General features: G+C 38.3%; 1 protein-coding gene across 1 annotated transcript; it reads left to right on the top strand.

The window, feature by feature from the left end:
- Positions 1-715: 715 nt before the first annotated feature.
- On the top strand, positions 716-19521 carry LOC135252648 (PX domain-containing protein 1-like). Its single transcript, XM_064330968.1, has 6 exons — positions 716-1316; positions 1764-2087; positions 13767-13858; positions 14402-14519; positions 15448-15559; positions 16385-19521. The coding sequence occupies exons 2-6, from the start codon at positions 1832-1834 to the stop codon at positions 16503-16505; spliced, it is 699 nt and encodes a 232-aa protein (XP_064187038.1). The 5' UTR covers positions 716-1316; positions 1764-1831; the 3' UTR covers positions 16506-19521.
- The last annotated feature ends 364 nt before the right edge of the window (positions 19522-19885 follow it).

Genomic DNA, 19885 nt, shown 5'->3' with positions numbered 1-19885 from the left:
TGGGCATCCTGACACTTCTTGGTCTTTAGACTAATGAAGCATCTTCATAGTAAATTCTAATTAGGATTATTTTCATTAAACACATGAGTTTTAAAATACTAGTTGAATTTCATGTCTCATTTAAAACACAGCACAGAAATGAGAACTTTCAGCCACATGAGACCTGGAACTTGACATGCTTGGATGTCTTGTGTACTCTTGAGGTCCTATTTAAGCCATGCCAGCAGGGGTATATTTTGTTTTATGGTAGTTTGCGGCAAGCCCTATCCGGCAAATAAATTGTAACTGAATCAATTTGGCCTCATGACAAGAGTAGTGTGTTATTTTATTCAGGCAATTTAATAACATTACAACAAACAACATGAACTAGTTGGATCAGGGGCTGTTGGAAAACAAATCCCTTTAAAGCACTCACTCATTCTGAGCGTAAAGATTTAGCAAACAGCTTGGTATCAAATCCTGCTGTGTCAATGCTGACGCGGCTGGACCATATACGGCTTACTTTTTCAAAATGATGAGAAAAAGTAAAACAGTCAATAGATATTTCTTTTAAAAGTTTGATGGCAGGCTATCTGGAGCACAGAAGGGTAGTGATGAGAACAACAAAACTATATTTCATAACACAATTTTTCACTGACAAACTTGTCAGTAGGCTAACTGCTTTACGGTATTACTTTTGTTCAGCAAATCCTACAGGAAGACCTCACTGCATGAGCCAGTATCCACAAAAAGGAGCTACGAAATTCCTGAGGAGGCTGATGTCAAGAGCAGACACGCTAGCTCATTTCCCTTTTTGGGTGTTGTGATGTTCAGGAAAATTAAAAGAGGGAACCACATTTGCGTGTAAGCATGAAAGAGAGAAATAGAAACACTGAGCGGGTTTGGGCAAACTAGATTTATAATGAACCTCTTACGTTGTTTATTTTATAACGCTGTGGATGTGGCGATTTATGAAAGGAAATGAATATTTCCATTGATACCAAATTTGATTTTAGACATGACCGACACATAGGCACAAGCACCGTCAAATGATAGCTAGCCTACATTAAAGAAAGTAGCATTCCTTGCGTAGCGTCCAGTCGCGCTGAGGAAGAGGGAGGGGAATGGGACAACTTCTGTAGCCTACACAGTGAAAGCTGAAGGCTAAGCAAGAGGACACGTAGCCTACACTTATAAATTGTCGACGGAAACGGGATGCACGTCCAGTGGCTTAGGAAAACTCGATATCTTGTTATTTGGCTAGATAATTGCTTTTCATGATATGCAGGAGTTCGCCGAGAAGTAATACTGCGGATTAAGATCGGAGACAATTTAGGGTAAATATGGCAAGTTAAAAAAGCGAAAGCGATCTGGACACTTAAGATTATATTTCACTATTCTCCCAGTGTTACACGATTGTTACAATTTAACATGCATTCTTATTAGTGTTAAATTTCTACAGCCTATTCATAAAAAAGTCCGTGACTAACGGTCAAGTCCTCTCCAATCGTTGAGTGCGGCTTGTTTTGTTATTTTCTTGTTCCAGCCCTTTCCCAAACTGCAGGCTGTCAGTGCCACGTTTAGAATTGCGTATGCGCTGGACTGAACAGAAGACACCGATTTGAACTGTTATGCTTCATTTCAGAACATCTATAACAGAGCAATATCAGAAGTATAATAGACTACAGGAAACAGCGCAGTTCACGAGCGTTTGTGATGTGCATTTGTAATAAATAAGTCAATAACCAGGGCATTTATCGTTCTTGGTGGGCACGGCTTTTTAGTTCTCCGAGAAAACTTGACAGGAGCGGCCAAGCTCCTCGCCCCAGAATGCTGGACTGAATGATAAGGAATGGCATCGGCGGTTTTCGAGGGCACGTCGCTGGTGAACATGTTTGTCAAAGATTGTTGGGTGAACGGGATCCGGCGACTGATTATCAGTCAGCGAGGCGAAGAAGAGGAGTTCTTTGAGATCAGGACCGAATGGTCGGACAGAAACATTTTATACCTGCACCGGAGTTATTCTGATTTGGGGAGGTTGTTTAAGAGGCTAGTGGAATCATTCCCCGAGGACAGAAGAGACCTCACGAAGTCGCCCCTAATTGAAGGTTAGTCTGCATTTCCTACAATATTTATCCATGTTCAGAATATTTAATATGTTTTGTGGTCAGTGCATGATGGCAAATGCAACCGAAGTCCCCAACTTGGAACTCATTAATTGATAAACCAGGCTTGAGGTTTAGAAATATGATCATCTTATTAGTGTAATTGCTGTGTGTTTCATTATTAAAAGTAGAATTTGCATTCACGCTATTATTTTATTATGTCAATTTTGGTTAAATATTACAGATCATAGTCCCCCATCAAACGTAGGCCTAGCCTAATTCAGATCACAAAAGGACACAAGATGCAATATTTTCACATGATTTTTAACACAGTCTAATATCATAAATTATTTTTTATTAATTGTATTATTAATTTTGTGAATTAAGAATTGAAACTGATTGTAGAAGTATAAATAAATTTGTGAACTGCGAGCCACATCCTATTTTAAAAATGTATTTAGCCATATTTTTACTTTTAGGATAGAACCAAGACTAATTATTTTCATAATCATGAGTTCTTCGTCAAGGCCATTAACACGATGGCTATTCAGCTGCCCGTTGTAGTTTTCATTAAACGATATGGCTGCTTTACTTTTTCTTGGAACCGCAAAACTTCTAACACTAGCCTTCGTCGCTCTGGAGTAGGCTATATTTACAGTTTGGAGAGTTCCAGTCAAAAGTTGATAGCACTTCTGTACTGAAGGACGGTATGTCGCCCTCTGTCGCATTATGCTGTAACTTCTGAGCTCTGAACGTGAAGTGCTGTTTTAATTTCTATTTTATCAGTCAAAAACGCTCTGATCGTATGATAATGCTCGGTTTAAGACAGCATTCTAATTGAATCTAGTTCTTTATGCCGGATAACGCACATTGGGTATACTTTAAAACAACAAAAGGAAAAAGAAAACGCCTCCGGTTCTTATCACACTATGGCACTGGTTTGTTGATCTGAAGTATTACAGCTCGCATGAATTGCTGTTTTGCAGCAGAATGGGCCTATGCCTGAAGTAATTCATTATGTTATCATCGGAGAACAGTCTAGCATCCCGGTCCATTTCGAGTACATTATTGAAGCGTTTGAATAACAAACTTTCTTTGTTACCACCTCAAAAAAGAAAGAAAGAAAGAAAGAAAAAAGAACCATAAACATTATATACAAGAGCGGCTGCTCCTTAATTCTTCGTGTTCAAATTCATGAAAATAATACACAACGCGATAATCTTTTGTGCACCATAGCGTTTCAGAGTGTCCCCACAAACTGCTGCATCAAGTTTATTTTATTTATTGATTCAGCGATGCTTGGTAAAATTTTACTGAAGCCAAAATTACAACAAATATAGCTTTGAATGTTTAGTAACATCATACTTATACTTTATCTGACTAAAGAGAGAAAATAATGTAGGTACTTGTTAACCACACAGTAAAAAATACATCAGCTTTTGTTAGATTACACATTTGATCCCACTTTGACTCTGTTACAGTTAAATTAATACATTGTATTCTGTAGCTATGGCTTAATTTGGTAGGCAGTGAATTGCAGCTGGGTTTGTCCAGGTTTTTACTGTTAATGTCAACATGAATATCATGGAGACCCGCCAGACTCATACCTAGTCACCGTGGCATGTGCTGAGGTCCAGATTTGTTTTCAATATATAAGGCACTATTTTTGGGGTAAAAGGGCAGCATGATGCTAAGTTCAGGGTTACATGCGCTAACCTTTTTCCCACATTTTGCTCTCAATGTTGGCATAGCTGTTGACTGGCATGGATCACATATCTTGACGTGTCTTTGTAACAAACGCCACAGCTTCATGTTTTCATTGCCTGGCTTCCTTTTTGTGCTCCAAGCCATACAGTCAAAGCTGTTTCTATGCAGCTAAACATAGCCAATGGGAATGGAGTGAGCAAGCAAGTAGCAGACGTCTCTCTCTGCTTGTCTGCTCTCTCGATTCCCCTCATCTGTCATGAGGGTTGTGCCACGACGGTCTGTTTAATAGCTTAAGGTACTGATTGAAACATGGATTTAGTTCCTGCTTCTACTTGGACCAGGGTGACAATAGATTACATATGTTCCTGTTGTCGGTTTTTTTTCCCTCAAGGATTCAATATTTAATTTACATCCAGTTTCAGCGGTGATGAAAAAAGTTAGCGGCTGGAGCGCTGCCTTTCCCTCGCCTCCGCTTTTCGGGGCAGCTTATTTTTCCTGTTTCTGTATGGTACCAAGGAAACGGGACGGTTCGGAACTGATGTCATTTTGTGAGGGTGACAAATCAGGTTGGATTAAAGACCTGAAATAAATTTAGCTCCCTTCCCTCCTCAGTCGCATACCCACTTGGCAGGCAAGTTGAGAATGGACAGGAGCCAAACTTTAACTGAGTGGTGTTACAGCTGAGCTTAATGCTAACAGGCTTTGAGCCTTGAACATAACTATGAGACACAAAATAATTTCTGGTCTAAAAAACAATTTCTGGTCTTTGGTTTAAACTCCCTGGGAGTTAGAATCAACTCAATTTGAGCGTATATGACTGACCATCGAATAGACTCAGAGTTAAACTAACTCTTTTCTGAACTCTTGTGGGAGTTAAAACATTACTTCCATACTGACCTTCCTCACACACTCATATCTACAGGCAGTTTTAGAGTTTCCAATTCACCTAACCTGCATGTTTTTAGACCATGTGGAGAAACCGGAGTACCTGGAGGAATCCCGTGCAGACACAGGGAGAACATGGAGATGCCACACAGAAAGGCCCTGGTCAGGATTCTAGGACCTTTGTGCTGAGAGGCGGCAGTGCTTTCCACTGCACCACCATGCCACCAGGCCTCATGCCCCCTCAACTTGTTGTTGGTCTGGACTCTGGAGTCAATAATGCTATCCTCCCAAATTAATTCACTGCAAAGAATGAGCCATGAACACAAGCTGGAGCACATGTCTGCAAATGAACTCATAAATCTAACACGTACGCACTTTTTTTTGTCTAACACTAGATTTTTGACTCCTGGAAATTTTATGTGCAGACAGATAGGAAAGGCTGAAGTGATTTTGATGAGCTATTTTCATAGCAGATACCCTGTCCCATTTATACAACTGGGTTTCATACAGAAAAATTGTAATACAGCACCTTTTACTTGGGTAAATGATCAGTGTACACCAGGGAGTTCGACATGGGGCCTGGCTGAAGGTAGAAAATTGCTGCCTTGTTTGTGTCATTTGATGTGAAAGGGTTTGTAGTGACAGTATGTGCTGTTAGAGTGAGATGACTAATGGCAGGAACATGTTTGGTATTCATTGTACTAGCATTGAAAAACATTCCTTGGTGCCATCTGTGCAGTTGATTGATGTGAATCCAATACGACCCAATGCATATGATATCATATCATTTAGGGATGCACCGATCGATCATATTATCACTGGAATCAGCCCCATAGGTTGTTACGACATTTTATTGTACAATCTGAACTTGAACAAGACACAGACACAGAATGTGAAGAAAATGTAAAGTAAAGCAAAAAATTATTTTCCCTCACATTCAACAGTGCCCATTGACAAGTATCGAGTGGCATTCAGGGACACCTCCTGATTTATTTTATATTGTATGAATGAAAATCAAATGCGTAGCCTAGTTCTTAAACAGTACCAGTGCCATATTCTATGGTGAATCCAGGGCTATTTCTCCAAAATAGAAACAATTTATGACTCTTCATATTCAGTGAGAGAACAACCCAGTTTTAACTTACAAGATTTTTGGTACTGTATCTCCTTTAGTCCTGGGGTTTTTGGACTGTGAATGACAGTATTGATAAAATGAGTATTTTCCCACTTATTTAGATTTTTTAAACAGCAAGGACAATTTTAAGCAGCAATCTTCATTGTCAGTGTCTAGGCATTGCCAAATGAATTGTTATTGTATAGATGGGAGAATGCATTGACACCAATATGGTGTTGGATGTAGGATTTTTTTTTTTTTAAACAAGGATGTAGGATTTTACTGTACTGCACCATCACTGGGGATACAAAAGTAAACTAGATCTGTTTGAAAACAAGTCTATTAGTAATACAGTGTGTTCAATGATCATGTTCTAAACATGGTCAATGCAATTCTGATACTTTTACTATTACTGTTCAACTATATGGGTTAAATGCTATGTTAAGACATTAGCATAGGATTTGATCAGTTTGCTTGTAGTCAGAAGGTACCACAAATAACATGAGGCCTATCGATGTGACTGAACCTTTGGCATTTGAAATAAATCCATTTAAATATGGAAACAACATTGGTATTGACAAATACCAAGGAGAAAATATCGGACATCAGAACTGGCCTATAAGTTGTCTATTGGCGCTCCTCTAATGCCAAGGTTCATGAATTAATAATTCAAGGTTCTTTGTATATAGAGTTGATTTACTAATACAAACTCACAATCACTGAAAGGTAGAACAAAATGGGTTTTAATAGCATGATGTATGAATAATTTAGGTTACATTTTTTTGATTGCCTCGTTTGCAGTATCAAAGGACAGAACAATGCTTGGAATTTATGATGGTTTGTAGGGATCTACTGATGGTGTTTTTGGAAATGTGAAAGTTGGATGCACTACAGCTGAATAAATCGTTTGTTCAGCCTTAAGTTCAATCGTTATCAGGAAAAAGAGACCTCTTTAGGATAGCAGGAGGTCAAAATGATATTATGGTTACTGTCCTGAATTTCACCTGAAAAATCTGAGTTAAAACCCCTTAGATGATGTATCATTGAGCAATTAGTATGTATTGCTACAGGAAATTCCTTGTGAGATAAATTCTGTTGAGCCGTATTGCAAACCTGCGCAAAGGCTTTCATGGGCAGAATGTGATTCAGTGGAAAATGAAGCTACGCTGATTTAATGTATGCAAATGTTATTTTAGCTTTTAAGCATTTCAATGGCTTTTTCCCACAATGCACCAAATTGCAATTAACAAATTCACTGGCCAACACAAAGTTTGTTGCTACCCAGCTCTCCACCGCGTACAGGGAGAGTAACCAGTTGGAGGAACTCAGTATCTAACAACTGATGAGGTGGGCGTGGTGCCATGGTCCTTGGAAACTTGTTTGTGGCATTGCTTAATTGCTTCTGAACTAATTACGCCAGGGACTGGGAATGTCAGGCATTTCCTCTTAGATAAATGGTTTTACTCTAAATACAAGTAAAAGGTAGGACTGATTTGAAACCGATTCACGAAGGCCCAGCAGAAAGTAATCAGTGATGAAGGAATTTCTGTCATGGTAAGGAAATACACAGGGCAGCACTTGAAATTCAGCTCACATGATCTGAGTCACTGGAGCCTGGGACTTCAGCACAAATGTGTTAATGAAATACCAGACATCAGAGAAATGAAGTACCACTATAATGTGTGTAAATCCATGTGCATATTAACATGCATATGCTCAAATCTGAGAATATGCTCAGGTGGTTCTTTCCTGGTCTGATATGATGTAGCCTACATTTACCCACACCCTAAATGCCTTCTTAAATCAATGAAAATGTCAGGAACAGCATGTGAACGATGGTGCTGTATTTTGTCACGTGGGACAGTAGAATCAAATGTTTATAAAAGTGTAGAGAACAATATCCACAACATTAAATATTAATAACTGCACCTGTAGGTGGAACTCTGGTTTAGAAATTTTCAAAATTGTTTTCGACATCTTCAAATACCGATGTTCACTGAACATAATGGTGTAATATTATTTTGTATTATTCTTTAAGACTATATATTCCTTTGCAGTATTATGTTAGAATTCAATCATTTAAGGCAGGATACTTGTGGATATGATATTGGAAGATGATGTGAGAGTGACACCACAAGGCAGTTTGGCAAGCTGAAGAGGCTATCCTCAAGTTTTACGGCAGTGGGTGGTGGCCTTTATGAGAAAAGAAAATATTTGTGTTTTCCTGTATCCACACCAAAAACTTGCACATGAAAGCAATGTGCATTTGTTGTGTGTTTCTTGCCTTTATGTGTATCAGGCTTTGTACATTTACAAACCATTTTTGTGTATTTGTAAACATGATATTGTGTGTGTGTGTGTGTGTGCTTTGATTACGTCATTTTGTGTGTGTATAGCTTGTGCAGTTGTTTATCTTCAGTGCCAGTTGAACTGTGCCCTTCTGTTGGATACCATGAACAGCTCATGCTCACATGATGATGTGTCCATTCTTCACATTTGTCATGTAGGTGACGAGACTCAGCCTTGGCTAAACATTGACTTGATATTAGTTCACATCAATCATCAACCATGTGCACAATCTGGCCAATGTGCACTGTGACATGGAGCGGTCTGACCCATTAGCAGAGATGACCCTTGAGATACGTGCTGTGGCGATAGCAGGGGATTGACCTAGTTCCTATCTCATTTGGTGACGAGTATTTTCTTGCACTGTCACTTGGATCTCTGTTAGCCACATACTGTATGATTGCATACAGTGCCCCAGCTGTGCCCCACCCTGCGATTACGATTTGTTTTCCGCAACAAATTACAGCAACGTTCATGATAGGCCTCATCTATAGTCTGGGAGTGGGAGCCCCATAGGGTGGAGCAGTGCTGGCTATAGTGTTGCCCTGGGATGCGAGATTTTCAGTTGGCTGGTATGATAGTATTGGGCTTGACTGGGCACCTCCAAGTCCACGTGTTAAGCTGTCAATGAGCCTCTGACTCATGTCTGTGTGAGCCCAACTTGCAATCTGCAGTGCGATAAGTGGTAGCAGACGTCATATGGTTCAGGGGAATTGATAATGAAGGTTGTGGGAACGAATAACATTTATGGAAATGTTCTATTTTGATATTAGTGTGAACAAAGCCGTAGCGTTGCTGGATAAAACATGCAAAACTCCACTTTTTTTTCCAAAAAATGAATCCCAGGATGTTGTTTCTTACTGCAAAAAATAAGTAAGCAACACATACCCAAAACACAGCACATGTACAAAATAAATTACCTAATAAATGAACTACCTAACTAACTGGATGCACAGTATTCAGTACGCTGTCAAAGTTCCTAAAGTTCTCATAGGTTTTGGAAATTAAGCTTTTTCTATTCATTTTGTCTTCATTAGCAAACTACTTAACAGATAATGTTTGATTGTATGAACAAGAAATGTCACTATAGATTGCTGGAAAAGTTAGGCTAATATGGAAATGTTCTGTATGAAAGTGGTTATAACAACTTTGCCTTGTTTAGGAAATACATTTAGAAATTTATTTTAAAACAATGTAGACTTTGTTCAATTGTCTACATATTTGACAACAATATGTCTCAATAATCATGTTGAAAAGGGTCGGTCATTGGAAGAGATTCCCAGCCACTGACTCTGTAAATGCTTTTAAGAGAAAGCCATTGAGGAAATAAGGAACTGGCTAGGAAACACCCATTTGCAACAATACCACATGGTAGTATTTTCCCAAAGTAATGGTATTAATGTGGCCAACATATGAAACAATTAAATAATATTTTATAAATATTACTATAAAGCAAGGGCTTTGGCAAACCTATCAGTTCAGTGGCAGATTAATCTTAAAAACCTGAGCAACATTGTGAGTGTGAAGAGGCCAGTTAGTATAAAGATACTTTTCAAGGTTTTCTCAATGAGGCCCAATACCCACAGGAAGTACCCTCAGGAAGTTTATTCAGCCAGCCTAGTAAGAACAAACCTCAAATAATCTTTGGTATTCTAACACATTAGCAACACACAACTGTAGGACAGTTCACAGAAGCCTGCCTCTTATCAGACCCAAACAGAAAACAGACTGTTCACTGCTGACAGGGAGTCAGCAAGTGTGATTAAGAGACAGTGCTCAGTTGCAAAACATCTGATTGGATCAGCATTGTAAAACTTAGGTGCTTCTGTAATACAGTGTAATCATGTTTTGTATTGATTTAAAACCGATATCATGGGGAACAAGTTGGAGTCTCAGCTACAATGGTTAACCCAGTGTGATATGCTTGCAGAGACAGTGCAAGCAGGTTTCCTTGTTGTACTGTTTTGTCATAGTTATGTCTTTATTTGGGGTTTTTCCTTGTATATAAAGAGAGAAGTGCACACACACTTTTGCAACATTGAATATCACTGAACACACTGAACAATAAACTGCATTCATTTTAACCTGCCATTTCTCTTTGACTCTTACCACTGCACACCTAACAGTTTTAAGGTCCTAACATACACATAGAACTCTGCACCCCGTAGTCACTCGCCTGTACACTAGTGTCGTAGCAGGATAAACAATTTCATCTATGACAGAGACATGTTTGCTTGGACCAAGTTAGATAGTTTGCAGAGGGGTTTCTTACAGTTGTGACCTCGATGTGAAAAGTTTTGATTTCTTGCTGTTGGTGACCTCTACGCACTGTTTGGTGTATCTGAGGAGTTTCTTACACAACAAATTATCTATTTATTCTCTGGGCTGGCACATAATCAATGAATGTTATAATTACACCAGAGGATCAATCTGCATATTTTTGAATCTGTGCAACAGTCAGAGTCATGCCCATTAAGTCTTAAATGCTAATTCTTGCATTTTGCCCATAACTACTTTGAATTTGCCTTCATTTTTTTACTTTTGTGAATGTTCGTCTTGTTCTGCTGGTCCTGTTTATATAAGTCTTTCACCCTAAAGAAACTGGGAAGATATGACAAAAAGATGAAAAATACAAATCTGTACTAACATATAATCAAAGCCTGATTGAAATCTTTGTCAAAAGATCAGACTATTTCACGTAGAATTTGAATTAAATTAAATTTGACCTAAGTGAAATGATGTCATCAAAACATTCTCGCTGGCAAAGAACAGATATGTATTAATGCCTGTTGTCCGTCCCTGATAAAGTGTCCATTCATTTGTATTTTGCTGGCATGTCTGTAAAATAACATCATTGGGACCAATAACACTATTCAATGGGAGAATGGGAACACCATTTTTAAAGAGACAGACATCCTGACAATTCTGTGAGTGGGAAGAAAGACAGATAGAGTTCCCAGCATGCACCACTCTTGTTTCCTTCCTTGCAGAGCACTCCTTTTATGTTCACAGAGGGACACTTGAATAACAGAGGATGAGGCAACGGGTTAGGCCCTAATTTTGGTGCAGGTTTTATGAGAAACCATGCAATTTTGAAATGAAGGTTCTTTAAGGGGCCTATTCTGGCCTATACAGATCAGTCTGTTCTAACTTGAGTGTTTTTTTAATGCACATTTAACAAACAAAAACTTACTTGTGAGTGATACATATTTCATATTTCTGTGAATTTAAATGTACACTATATTTTCATATATATTTATTTATATTTTTCAATTACGAAATTATTAACCCACGTGTTCTGTTTACTTACTACACTGAAACGTCTAGCTGACCAATTAATGACTTATAAGCTTAAGGTTTAAATTGTCTCTCATCGCCAGACGTGGTATCTCTCAAGAATTAACAGTGCCCAGGACATTATTGGGATTTTATAGCAATGCAGAAATAGATTTATGTAAAAATGCTCAATGTATATTATTTTTTACCTCTGCTAGATTGCATTTAACAATGAAAGTGTCATTCATTTTTCGTGATAAAGACCTAAAATTAAATACGTGCAGTAGTAAATCATGCAGTAGATTATTGATATTTATTGGTCTGAACTGACATTCTCATTATATTTAAAGCAACCATATAGGTAAAAAGGGTGGCATGGTGGTGCAGTGGGTAGCACTGTCGCCTCACAGCAAGAAGGTCGTGGGTTAGAATCTCAAGCTTCTATCATGGACCAAAAGTTAACAATTCATATTTTTTGAGGTTGAGGAAAACAGCAGTGTCGGTTTGGAGCTTTGTCACATTTCAGTATTACATATTCCAAAAACATTATGTGAATGCTCTGTCTCGGAACTTTAATGTCGTAATGTAGAAACACAGTATCCCTGTTCAACTCCATGTGCCATGCTTTACTAGAAATAATGTCCTTATATAAAAAGTATACAACAAAATTGTATACCAATAATAGTGTTTGAGTTGACAATTTTCTATTGTTATTCATTCAACAAAATATATATTCACGTAAGGAAACCCAATTAAATTAGAAACAATCCTACTGGATGAAACACGTTTCCTTAAACATGCTGGATGAGATTTACATTTTTTTTAGTCATTAAATAATTAAATTTTTCCTCATAACTCTGCAGGTGATGTCACTACTGTAAAAAATGGCAGGTTAAAAAATGTGTGGGCTTTGGTTGCATGAGAAAACATGACCTCACCACTGCAACAGAAATGCATATATTTAGCTGTTATTTTTGAATGGTTGTTTTCTTAAATGGTGTGGTTTTATTGCTCAACCATAGCTTCAGTTGCTTCTGCTTCTCCTTCAGTGGAAAGACAAATATAGCAAACTTACTCTGGAAGTTCAGTACAATTTTTAAAGTACAGTATATTCAATGACTGCCAGACGAACACATAACCAAGCTATGGGTATAATTTTTCCAGAGATAATGAAAATGCAAGTCTTGTAATTATATTGAATGCAAATGTGTTGCATACATGAAAATGGTTTATTCCTTTTTGTGTACATACTGAAGAGCTGTTACCAATACAACCAAATGTAACCTGCTACTGAGGAAAAGTGCATTACTATGCAGGATTTTTATAAAATTTAGACAATGCCAGTGTGTTAGGCCAAGTTAAATTGAGCTCTGTATTAAGACAAGCAGCTGGCCATTTTGAGTCCATGGTCTGTGATCTGCTTTCCTGAAGAAAAAAAAAACAGGAAATGAAAAATGATAATGGTAGAGTGGTGTGAGTACATTTTATCATTTGAAATCAGTCGGACTATATTAGCTCTCTCTTTCTTTCTCCAAGATGTTATTATATCAGCCAAATCATTAATGCTTTTTACACAGAACTGAACAGAAGAAAGGTCAGGACACATTGGTTGTTTTGTTGCAGACCTTCCTGCTATTCCCTCTTTTTTTACATTACATTACATTACAGGCATTTAGCAGACGCTCTTACCCAGAGCGACTTACACAACTTTTTTCATAGCATTTTACATTGTATCCATTTATACAGCTGGATATATACTGAAGCAATTCAGGTTAAGTACCTTGCTCAAGGGTACAACGGCAGTGTCCTACCCAGTAATCGAACCTATGACCTTTCGGTCACAAGCCCAGTTCCTTACCCACTGTGCTACACTGCTGCCCAGTAAAAATGTTGTTCTTGCAACATTTTTCCCCCCAATTATTTCCTGCCACGAATATAGCGCCATTACTTTGACCTTTGCGGGAGACCTCTGGACCCAGATAGAAACAACATTAATGGCCATACACAATATTTTAGAGTGTATAATTCAGATATGAATGGTGACTACATTTAAGTGTGTTAAGCACACAGATATGTTCATGGGCTCGTAGCCTGCATTTGGAACAAAGGCTTTGTGTCACTAAGTATTTGAAGTCTTGATATTTATGGCCTTTTTGAATGGCCTCAATGCTTTTGATGTTGACATAAAAAAGACTTTGTTTCGAAGGCTATGAACTATGGGCTAGTGTGCAAAATGTATCAGGAAGATGGATTTGTCCTTGTATAAGCTAAGGACTGTTCAATGTTAAATAAAGTGAAGTAGGCAAACAGCAAGAATAGATTGATTTCTGGTCTGTGCACATATGGTTCAACAGGATTGGTGAAGATTAAAGAAGCCAATGACACTGAAGTCAGGCTGAATGAGGTGGAGAGACTGCTGAAGAATGCTATCAACATGCCCTGGAAGGTGGGTGCCTCTGCTACAGTACTTGTATTTGCACACAGATACAAACACAGAGGTGTACCCATACATGCACTCTCACATACAGACACACCTGCACATGCTCACACATGGGTATACTCACACACATTCATAAATATAAGTGCGCTCGCACAGATTATTTTATATTATATTATTCTATAATATAAATAATAAGAAATTTGGTAACAGTCCAGAATGGACACACTGAGTACCTGCTGTGTCTACATACCCTTTAAGTGGTTTTATACTCATTGAACGAAAAGGTCTGTTGTTTATCTGTTTGGCTGGACCGAAACAGCGGGGCCAGCCCTACAAACGCGAGTGAGTGACTGAGTGACTGAGTGATGAAGTTACACTATTGTTCGGCCGGATCACGTGTGTTAGGTCCAGCCATATACTAGGTTTTGACCTGTTCTTACTAATTAAAAAAAAAAAACAATAAAGGGAACAATAAAGTTTCAAATCATAAACATTAATGTCTCCATTACAAGCATCACAATACTGTGTGTGATATCCTCTTGTGCTCAGTTTTCCAGGTCAGAGGTGGTGCTGACGTTTTTTGAGAGATCACCGTTGGACCAGGTGCTAAAAAATGACGATGTTCACAAGATCCAACCGTGCTTCCAGAGTCCAGTGAAGATATCAGGTATGTCCTGTTTGCCACGGTCTTGACATTATCATTCAAAATATTTGGGGTTTTCTGTTTTACATCTGTAAAAATGTTAGTTTTGTTAACTTGTTACAGAAATAACAATTGCACGACAAGGTGACATATTCTATGTAAAATGAATATTTGTGGGAATTTGGATGTATAATTTTTTTTAATATTGCATCCATTTCACAAAATTGATTGATTCACTGTTTAATCTATGTAAAAGTAACTATGTTTCAGTTGTATTCTCTCAAAAATATCAAGCCACATCAGAATAAATAAACAGCATAAGTATGTACTAGCACTGTGGGGAGAAGGTAAGCCTAGGGAACTAACAAAAGGTCAGTTTGTTTTCTCTCTAGAATATAAATGCAGTGTGTTATTTATATAAATACTGAATGAGTCTGAATGTTATTTTTCATGTTAGCATTCAGTATGGTTTGCATTAGCATTCACTTATCATGAATTCTATATAGAATAACAGTTTTTACTCAAGGAACACTGCTGTATGTTTACATTTAAGTATGTTTTCAGCTTTAAATATTATATGCACTGAACTCCTTATAATATGACACATTTTTCTTGATTTGGGTCTTTACTCCACAATTTTAGATTTTTAGATCTTAAAGTGAAGATGTGTAATGTAAAATGCTGTAATTTTACATGGTGGAACCAAAAATGTATAAAAATACCCTGTAATAAAAGCTGTACATTTTAGCCACACATGAACTGTTTTATTACAAATCTAAAATTGCGTAGTACAGAGACCAATCAAGAAGAAATGTCTTTGTCCAATAAATTATGGAGCTCACCATATATTAGATATCAGTTTTTTATACTAAATGATGAATGATCACATCATAAGTAGATATCGGCCAAATCTGCAGATTTGAAGTGAATTTCACGTAATGTGTTTTTGCAGAGATCATGAGATCTAACGGGTTTTGCCTGGCTAACACTGAGACCATTGTATATGACGACAGTCTGTCACATGAAAAGGAGAGACCCTCATCTACAGACTCAGCAGAACATGTGTAAGTTATTAACTTTTCATCATTATTAATTAATGATAAACTACATCCGCTGATAGCTGTTCATGAATATAGGGCCTAAACGATTTGCTAAATGCACGCATTTATCCTGGACATCTCTTGCGGGTTAAAATTTTACACGACCTTCAATAATTTACATTTCACTCAAACAATTTCTGGGGAAGAGCAATAGGTGCTTGACTTTGCTCAAAAATTCATCCACAGTTTCCAACTGGGTGTTTGAATGTGCAAATCTCGCGTTCTAGCTGTGTCAACACTGCCATGCTGCTCATCCAGTCTGTTTCATGTGTTTTTTTTCTGTTACTTTCATTATAATGCATTGATGCAGTGTTTTGTGACAAATCTAACATGCAGGATTTCCTCAAAATCCTAATTACACTTAATACTTTGGGGATAGAACGTAAAATTGCATGTCGTGTGTGGTTGGGGTTCCTGGAATGCAGTCTGAACCCAGGGTCCCCTCGTTTGCAGGAAGTGGCTCAGAGCTGCATTTCCTTCCCTGGGTGTGAACAGGAAGCCAGGGGGAGCACTCTCAGTGCACTCTCACCAGAAATCCCTGATGTCAATATCAGGGACGTCTCAAACAAAACCGAAGCGATCAGATTGCGTACTCTGAAAATATATTTTAGTACAGTTTTATGGCAGCGCACTAAGTTTGTCGTTTACACCTGTCAGAGTTGAATTGTGTAATTCTGAGTGTCTTGATTTTTTCACTTGTTTTTAGTTCATAAGTCAGATAATAAATGCCATTTTAGACAAGGCTAAGATTTCTGTGCCCGCTGTAGTCATTGATTTGTTTCTCTACAGGTTTGACAATGGCGAAGAGTTTCTAACTGAGCCAAACAACAGTGACGATGACCCAGAGGCCTACGTAACCAACTTGTCTTATTACCACTTGGTACCCTTTGAGACAGACATCTTGGAGTGACGCAGGCCGCACCCACACCTGCATAGAAACGGTCCAGCTGTGCAGACGCTCAGTCCAGCTGCCAATCCCGGCTGCATTAGTGTGCCAACCGTGCTGCCATCGCGTCGCTTGCCATTTGGGGGTTGTAGCTGGAGGGTGGAGAGGCATTCTGGACACCCATGGCTGTGTGGAGATTGTGATCCGTGACATCAAACTCTCAGAGTCACTAAGCTCAGTCAATCCGATCAGTAGTACGGACGAGTCCCCAACATCTTTCTCTCCATCACCAACGTGCCTCATATTTTCATCGACATAAGCAAACAAACGTACACTTGCACACACATGTACAGAGAGCGGTGGCAATGTTCTCATTTGGAGCACAACCAGGGGCCTCACATTACCCCTGGACCAATCACTGCCTTCTCGTCAAATACATTTGGGCATATGAAGGAGCAGGATATACCCCCGTAACTCTTCAACGCATCATGACTCCAGTCTGCATTTCTGTTCTTCTGCTCTTCCAGTGAATCTGACATCTTATCAGTTTAGACATGGATGGGCTGATTCATCAGGATAGCACTCACCTGTTGTGTTTCAACGAAAATCAAAAAATGGGCTTAAATGTTAAAAAACCTTGGTTTGTAATCCGTACATGAATTATCTTTCACATTTTATTTAACACGATGCCTCCTACAGTGACTTTCACAAAATGCTTTGCAGTGCAAAATGGGAAAGGTATTGTAAGAAATTAAGCACATTAAGTGATCCTGCCTTGTAGCAACACTGTCTTCATCTGGATTTTCAAGGTAGAAAGGATGCAGTGTTTCTGGGGGAGTGTGTGGGATTTCAAACGCTAAGGGAGTGTGGGGGGTTGGGGAAGTCGGTCCTCCAGAGGGACAAAATCCGCAAACCTGTATCCACTAGAGGCAAGCACCACAAAAATGGAGTGAACGATCAGAAAAGCCTTGGGATACAGTCTGGCTTCTCACACTAATCGCCTTTCAGTCCTGTTTTCGCTTGCTGCACACAAAAACTGTCCAGTCTGGGAATTCACCTCACAAGAGTGCCATTAAGAGAGATTGCTTGGGCTCCTGTCTGTCAGGTGAATCAAGATGGTGCTGTTCTCCTTTGTTGTCTTACAAACAGTCAAGACTAATTCACACGTAGAAAAAAAAACTTGATTTGGAATGCGTAATTTAAAGCCAAAATAATGTGCTGCCTTATTCTGATAAGTATTACGTGAGATTTTTGTTTTCTTGTGAAAGCCCTGCTTCTTCTATGTCTATAGTGGGAGCTGAATGGGAATTTAGCTTTTGTGAGAGCAGGCTGATTATGCAAAAGCTTCCTTTAAGGCTCTGGCCAAGAAAGCCGTCTGCAGTGCCAGTGTAGGGTTGTTACCCATGCTCCAAAGCTAGAAGGATAAGCTGCTTCTTTATCTGTGGTAAGCACATGTCCGTTTTGGGTGGAAAATACAGTAAGTACATAGGTAAATTGTTTTATTTACAAAAAAAGAGAGCTTTTATGATGTGTATGTGAATGTAATAATAACTGGAACAGTGCCAATTCAAGTACAATTTTGAGTGTGATTGGGCTATTCAGTTTTTTTTCGGTTTGTCCTTGTCCCTCGACAGTACATTTGCAACTAGTGTAATGTTTTTTCTTACAGAACATTATGGATTCAGCAATGCAATGTATTGATAGTATGGAAGTGTACTGAATAAACAAAAAATAAGGCCTAGAATAGGCTTACAGAGTTAAGGATAAAGCACAATATGGGTAGATTGAATATAGCCCTTCTGATTAGTACAAGAGATTAAAAGATGACGTAAGTATTCGTTGGAAGGTCGTGTGGTCCATCTCTCATTGCAGTTTGCAGTTGGGTCAAGCAAGTTCTTACTGGACTGTTGTGACTTGTTATTCATTGAAAGGATGTTGGTGGTTGAGGCCTACACAAAGCGTCTGTCTCGTCTGCTCAGAGTCTGTTCCCCAACTGCTGTTTTTTCTGCATTTGTGTAGTTACTCTGCTGAGGGGGCTCTCTACTGAAGAAACCGCTTCTATCACGGCAATGTACACTCAGAAACTTGGCACTGGAGCCCCTTGCCTATCCTCGCTTAGTCTGTTTAGTAAAGCAGTCATGTCTACTACTCACTCATGAAAAATAGCTGTTCTCTTTCCATGTGAAAACATTCCTGTTTTTTCCCATGGATTTCTTCTTCCTTTTTGGTCGTCAACTGAGAAGAGAATCAAGAGGTTCCCAGGATTTGTAAAGTTTACATGTTGTTTGAAAAAACCTATTTGGGAAACTTGTGTTGAAATGAAATTGAATACTGTCCATTGTCTTCATGTTCTCCGGTTGAGGGTGATACCCCAGTGGAGATAATTTCTATTCCTGAGGATCCTTAAACATGCTGCTAAATTCTGATTGGAGAATTTCAGAGGTTCTCTATCCACTTTTTGTTGATGTCAGCTAGTCATACCAAAGTTCACACAGACACACAAGTTTTCAGGTATGACTATGATTTTCAAACACAATATAATCAAAGTCCCACCTGACATCTGCTATATTGGTGTGACTTTATCAAGCTGAAATCCAGTACAATGGACTTAGATGTTAGATGCCCTGGACCACACAAACGTACAGTTAATAGTAGATTAATAGAATAAATGAACTGAAATGAGATTTTATACTAAAATTGTAATTTAATATAATGTGAAAAATATTTATTTTTGTAGTTACTGATCACTTTAAAACAAAAAGCCTTTCTCTATCGTCTAAGATGACTGGCAGTCTAGAATCGCTGTTTCTGCACCTGAAGCACAGCATTGCAAGCTTGGTGCAATGTTTGGTTATTGAATGGATACCTGTGTGTACATAAAATGGACTTTGACTTTACACATATCATTTTAGCATACCGTGTGACAGACATTTCAGTTCAGTATTATTACTTGTATAAATTGCTTAATACAACTGCTCAATGATTTTGTGAACCAATAGTGTGTAACATATCTATTAAAAATCAATTCTAATAAAACAAATTCTTGTTGTAGTATCATTGAATCCTCCCATAATTGCCCAGATATGTCACAGTATTCTAAACATTTGAACAATTTCAAATGGATTCCAGGAAAACACACGCATTTCAGGAACTAGCAGCTGGGACATGGTTTTAGATTCCTCCAATTTTTGTTTATAATTTATTTTTGCTACAATCACTCTAATTTAGAATCAGAAAAAAAACTCATAATGCAATTGGAGCTATTGTCGAACTGTTCCATTAATTATCCAGAGGGCAAATGAAAGGTTTTTAATTAGATTCAAGCTATAACAGATTAAAAAAAAAAAAAAAAAACACGTACTCATGCACACGCACAGACACCTACCGTAATTTCAATAAAAAAA

This window comes from Anguilla rostrata, chromosome 4, assembly GCF_018555375.3.
Source record: "Anguilla rostrata isolate EN2019 chromosome 4, ASM1855537v3, whole genome shotgun sequence".
Classification (NCBI taxonomy): domain Eukaryota; kingdom Metazoa; phylum Chordata; class Actinopteri; order Anguilliformes; family Anguillidae; genus Anguilla; species Anguilla rostrata.
Note: the sequence above shows the minus strand (reverse complement) of the source record. Positions and strands in the feature narration are given on the sequence as shown.